This window comes from Morone saxatilis, unplaced genomic scaffold (genome assembly GCF_004916995.1).
Source record: "Morone saxatilis isolate NCDOM2014 unplaced genomic scaffold, NCSU_SB_2.0 Contig5, whole genome shotgun sequence".
NCBI lineage: Eukaryota > Metazoa > Chordata > Actinopteri > Moronidae > Morone > Morone saxatilis.
Genome location: NW_023340095.1, coordinates 8,223,242 through 8,229,458, shown reverse-complemented (window position 1 = coordinate 8,229,458; position 6,217 = coordinate 8,223,242). Strand labels below are relative to the sequence as shown.

At 37.9% G+C, this 6,217-nt stretch overlaps 2 protein-coding genes across 2 annotated transcripts in view; one reads left to right on the top strand and one right to left on the bottom strand.

Annotated features, from left to right (window-relative positions):
• Positions 1 to 1,284: 1,284 nt before the first annotated feature.
• Positions 1,285 to 5,268, bottom strand: rabl3 (RAB, member of RAS oncogene family-like 3). Its single transcript, XM_035677337.1, has 8 exons — positions 5,197 to 5,268; positions 4,459 to 4,550; positions 4,058 to 4,187; positions 3,852 to 3,966; positions 3,484 to 3,634; positions 2,233 to 2,304; positions 1,861 to 1,899; positions 1,285 to 1,684 (listed from the first exon to the last, which is right to left on the bottom strand). Exons 1-8 carry the CDS (start codon positions 5,240 to 5,242, stop codon positions 1,628 to 1,630), a joined length of 702 nt encoding a protein of 233 aa, XP_035533230.1. The 5' UTR covers positions 5,243 to 5,268; the 3' UTR covers positions 1,285 to 1,627.
• A 137-nt stretch (positions 5,269 to 5,405) lies between these two features.
• Positions 5,406 to 6,217, top strand: part of gtf2e1 (general transcription factor IIE, polypeptide 1, alpha) — a 9,390-nt gene continuing 8,578 nt past the window's right edge. Inside the window, exon 1 of the mRNA XM_035676760.1 lies at positions 5,406 to 5,592. The gene's annotated coding sequence lies outside the window, so the exon portion shown is untranslated. The remainder of the gene's footprint in view (positions 5,593 to 6,217) is intronic.

The following is a 6,217-nucleotide window of genomic DNA, read 5'->3' as shown; positions in this document are numbered from 1 at the left end:
CCGTTGTTGTTGAGTTTGAGAGAAGAGGATAAAGTAGTCGCATGCTCCAACTCGGGCAGTTGAAGGGCTAAGCATTCTCAGTCTTCGGCATGATTTCTTATAGCTTGGGGTGAGTTATACCGGTGCCCCACGACACACACACACACACACACGCACACAAGACACAGACACAGAGCACAGCACAGATCACAGTACACACACACTGACACACAACACACAACACACACGCAACACACCGGCCGACACACAGCACTGAAGCCTCAGGTGGGCGCTTTGTGGGTGCGCAAGCTGCAATTACTCTAAAACTCTGTTTAAGCAAAGGACATAAAACACACAAGTAAACCAGATACTCTGAACATATGACGTAAACTGGGTTTCTTGGGGGCACAAATAACTGCTGTGAGTTTTAACAGGTTCTTACCTCGATCTCTGTCTTCAGTCTTAAATACAACTGCAAGTGGCCAAAACTGGAAATATAGTATTGTGGAACGCAACCAGTCGGGACTACCAAAGAGTATAAGGGATGGGGAAACATCCCAGCCACATTAACTGTAAGTGCTGGCTTTGGGGGAAGAAACTCGGAGTTGACAAGCCTGGCCTCAGGATGTGCTGAAGGAGGCCATTCGAGAAGATACCAATTCAGCTTTTGGAGGTGCAAAATCAATGCAAAAGAGATGACGTACTTTGACACAATCTATCGCATGTTATGCACCAGAACTTCACCAAAAGGAGAAGGAGGCATTTCAGGCCACGGTAGAATAAACTCAAGATATGGTCTCGAACGGATTACGCTCTACACCCATACAACAAAAATCCATCAATAATGCCCTATGAGAACATTGAGAGAAAACCGTGCGTTTCCTTGCTATTTCATTGAAGAATTCTTTTTAGACCAAAACAAAGATAAAACATTTTGTTATAGATGACTCAGACCATGTTCTTTCTCATTGCCTTTTTTGCAGGGGGGTTGAGTCTGAGCGGGGCACTTACTCTGCCAACAAGCAAGCCTTCGACGGGCGTATAACAGCTTCGACTGGCCTCGCCTCAAGGCCATAATGTGATAATACCGAAGTACTCCTCAGTGGTCCTTCGACTCTGAGCGGTTCCATTTCGTTGTCTCCCCCGCCCCCTGGATTAAGAACATGACTGCCGAAGGGATTGGAAGTATGTGAGATGAGCACTGGTTTCAGAAGCCCAGAATTATCCAGTGTTGGTTCTTCATTTGCTTATGACTATTTCTTAGAGAAAGGCAAACATTTAAAGATAAGATTAGAAGTCTTAGTTAAAAAAAAAAAAAAAAAGAATTCATGTAGCTACTACATGTATGTGACTGTTTTGCAGATTGTATTGAAAAGGTCTGGAATTAAAAACTAAATACTTTACATGTATAGCATGTCCTTTCACATAATCTTCCTGAAGCATGTCTTTTCATTTCTAAAGTGTGTTTAACTACAATATCAGATGAAAAAGTGTTCAGAGGGTTTTGTATAAAGAAGACAAAAAAAGAAAAAAACAGTGGGCAGAGGAGCAGGGGGTGCAGGTATAGAGAGTACGTCAATGAGTGTGATGGTTTACTCGTGGTGTAAAAGCCCAAAGGCATCATGGTCAAAACCACAGACCACTGTTGTCATTCATAGTGCAAACTTTTGAAGTTGAACCGTTTTCTGTCCGTGAAACCCGTCATCTGCAGAGAAAGTGAAAGGAATATGCAACAGTTCACTTTAAGGTCAAACCTTAGTCTTCCTCAGTAACAATTTTTTAGGTAAACATTTCCTTTTACCAAAATAATTAGGACATTTGTGATTTGCTTATGTTATTTTTATGTCAGCAATAAAAACTGGAAATGCAAAACTGACTCACCTGACTTGGATCTCTTGTGAAATATCTCTTCTCTATAACCTGTTGATAGATAGATTAAGATTTTACAGAGGTTACTAACCTGATATGTACACTTTGTACTAAAATTACTTATTTTTCAAGATTTAAAACAGTTTGTTACTCATTAATCATTTGAGAGTTTGTTCCCTCAATGTAACACATCAGATAATTAATATAACTGTCAGCAAATATTTCATAGATTGGAGGACGCTGACTGACATTCGTCTACATGGTAAATATTTGTTTCTGCTCCCTGCAGTAGATCCACACAGTGTAGTGTATAAAGTGTAAAAATCTGCTTTTCATATTGTATTTAAAAACAGAAAATAGCACCTCATATTACAGAAGTCTCACCTTGTCAAAAAACCTGCTAAGTTTCACTGCATTTGACGTGCCTGCAGCAAGATACCTCGGGTTGGTGCAGTCCTGGGAAAACAAATAGCACCTCAGCACAAACCTCATAAGAAAGTGAGTGACGGTTTTGTTTTCAGGTGAAACTTTATGTGTAGAGTGTTTTTATAATTATAATTTCTTTCAAATGTTTGTAGAAAAAATAAAGAATCCTGGTGAAGTGTTTTTCTTTCTGTCCTCCTTAATACTACCACTAGATGTCACCAAAGTCAGAGATTTTCATATCGTACATATACAGGCTACAATTCTGGATCTATTTTAATTTTTTTCTTGTAACAGATTGTAACACAGATAATTTATTTCAAACGCACTTAATGCTTGTTCGTTAAATCGTTGAAACTTGTATGAAAGAGTAACATTTAAAAGGTATCAACTCATTGTACTTCATCCATCCTATTTATAAAGCAATGAGATATAGGTTTTATATTTGTGACAACACATGGGAATGTAAGAAGTACTTTCTAAGTCAATCAAAACAACAACAATTTTGCAGCTGATATTGCAATCATTCAAACATCAAACTATACAGTATAAAATATTCTATGGGACTTCAAACATGAAACACACATGTATAAAACATTTTCAGTGCAAATTCCAGCATGCGAAGTTCTCAGGCACCCTATTACAAATTAACTCCATAGAAACGGATATAAGTGAGCTCTTTATAAATGAAAGGAGGATGGGTGTAGGCGTAATGTCACATTAGCCTTTTCCCTACAAACAAGTAATATTTATGTTTACTTTTCATTTCTCTAATCCAGAATTGCTGGAATTTTTCCATGTCAGCTTCATGTTTGAATAATTTATTGGGGTTTCTACAAGGTTGCTTAGATTAGTAAATATCAAGAACAAGACTCCCTCAAAACGCTCATAACCGCTTATAGGAGGTCTGAGAACAGTCTTCTTCTTTCATCATTATTTTCTAACACAGCGCTGTTCTCCAGCAGCTCCGTCACTGTGGTGAGAAAGAAAATAAGCTTTGCACTCTCTATTGTGTGCCAGACGCCAAATAGCACTCAAGTATTGCAGCTTTATTTGTCTTTTTATAGTCGAACAAGGCTTTGTAACAGAGACCTACGTTTGAATGCCAAAAAGCTGTTATTGTAACGCATAAATGCAGTCAGGAGTGTAACAGATTCCATAATTGAAAGGGGCTTAAGGTCAGAGTGTGTAGGAATGAAAAAGTTGACCTACGAGATTGATCTCCTCCGCATTGAAGTCTTCAGACAGGAAGGCCGTCCTGGTGAGGACTTCATTGCGTTTGTTCTCTGGGATCTGGTCAAACTTTGTGCCAATCAGCAGCAAAGGCACCGGGTTCTCAGCAAACTGCTCTCTATCATAGTCACTGCAGAGAAAAAATAGGTAAAGGTAATTTCATGTTTTATATTCTATCTTTGCACGTATTGTATGGTATTGTGTGTGTAATTATGGTTTTATATATAATATACGCAGATACTCCACATTTTCAGTCACAATTTAACCTCTTTAATTGTGCATCCTGCGTCAGTGTGTATGAGTTTTCCACCCTGCAAAAACAAACACCAAAATACTCATCGGCTTACCCATTTGAGACAATAACTCCTGTTGGAGAAGAATCCTTGTTCAAAGCTTCTAGTGACCAGCGGTAAAGATTCTGAGAGGATTTCTTATTTGTTAAATCGTGTACCAACATAATTCCTTAAGGAAAAAAAGAGAAAAAATAACATAACTAAATATAGACAACCGTGGTGATTTCTAATTTCTTTAATTAATCATATAAAATCTTTACCGTTAACAGAATTGTAGAAGACGGCTCTGGTGCTTTTGACACTGCTGGCACTGCCAATGGATCCTCCGACATCCCAGAGTTCAATGTAGTAGGTTTTCTCCTCCGGGGTTCCCTCCTTATAGTCTTGGACCTGTAGTTGAACAGTTATACTCAACCCTCTGAGTATCTGCATCATGTAAGTGCTATACCTATTTTTATTTAACATGAATGTGTTGAATAATCAGTGTTGGAAAGTAATTGAGTACATTTTAAGTGATATACACACTGATGCATCATTAGTCCTTTAAAAGGTTGTTGCATGAAGTGTAGTTTATCTGAGGTTAATTTAAAAGGCCAGCAGCATCATTTCAGATCTCATCTCAATGACATTTTGTAAATGAGGAGGTGTTCGACCTGCTTACCCGTACATCCACGGAGCAACCAACGGTCCATGATGGATTTCCTAACACCTGATTCTGACATAGCAGATGGACCAAGGAAGATTTGCCCACCCCTGCCAAAGACAAGAAAGGTGGGTGGGTGGGTGACTGAAATAATTTATGGGATCAATGCACAAGGACACACATTTAGTCCAGTAGATTATATACGGCTTTCAGTCTTGATGTAGTGCTATAAAAGTTACTACTGCTTAATGCAAGATAATGAAGACGTGGCTCACTTTCATATGATAACCAGGCTCCACTGAAAAAACATGTCAGCGTATAATCTCCATCGTTTCCATCAAAGCATGTACGTTGTATAACCACAGTAAACATCTTCAACGAACTATTTGGTGTCACTCTTTGATTCGGCGAAGATTTTTACATACATTTTCATACATTTGGTGCTGATTCATCTTAAACTAAGCAACCGTCTTACATTCAAATACACTACTTCTGTCGGCAATGACCAGTGTGAATACTGACTGCTTTTAAATTAAGCATCGCTTCACATTTAACCCTAATTCACCGATACACACAGGTATGTTGCGTCAGGTGTGCAGGTTTACAGAGCTGCAACAGACTTTTGACCACAGTTTGAATTCCCTAAATTAAAGGTTGTAAACCGGAAGACATTTGCCCAAAATTAACAAATGTCTTTAAAAATAAGCAGATACATTGATATAAGGGTCTGGATTGCCTAAATTGGGTTTAACTTACCAGAATCTCCTAAAACTAGTACTTTCACCCTGTCAAGAGAAGCCATTTTTGTTCCGGAAGAAAACAGTGGAAAGCCCGCCTTCAAATATTCCTCCTGTAATCTGATTGGTTCAAGAAAAATGCATACGCGTTCACAGAGGAAGCAGTGCCATTCGTCAAAATCTAAATCAATCAACATTCCTTTGTTTCTATTGGCTATTGAGTGCTCGGTTTGATGCGGTTGGGGGTTTTCTTTCCGGTGTTGTCTTCTCAGTGTGATACATGAAGCTAACAAACCTAGCACTTTAGAGGTTTAGTGTAAACGGTGTCCGGTGAGTTTGTTAAAGGCAAAGTCAGCGTACTATGAAGTGACTTAAGGAAAACAGTGAACATAACGTTAAAAAGAGACGTTATCGGGTAAGATAAGATTTTTTTGCAAAGTAACTTCATGTTTGCTTTAGTTAGCGTAAAGCAACATCTGCAGGCTATACGTGCAGATAACTTCTCACTGATAAACCGACTGTAACGTTACTAACTAACTACAATATCCTCAGTAGTAGTTACAGCCAACTTGCTGCTGTTAACTTAGTGTGTGTGTGATTGTGTCTTTGTTCGAGTTGCCACCATCGGATCAGGCAGTGTAGTTAAGGTCTGGCAGTGTTAATCATCACTTAACTTATGTATATATATATATATATATATATATATATATGTTAACACAAAGCAGTGGGATCATGTGTTAGTTTAAAAGTTGTCCACCACTTAAGCAGAGGTATTGCGTTTAAGTAAATCCTCTTAAAGGAAGAAAGATGAAGTAATGAGTACATGAGTGCATAATAATGTCATAATAATAATAATCTCCACGCACCTTTTATCTGTTCACTGCACCTAATATTTTATTTTAACTTGCACTACAATTATACCGCTTACAACCTAGATCATAATATATATATATAAATATATAATATTATATATTAAATAGTATATAAAAGGCAATATAAAATGCAATATAAAAAATGTAATAAAAAGATTAATATAAGCA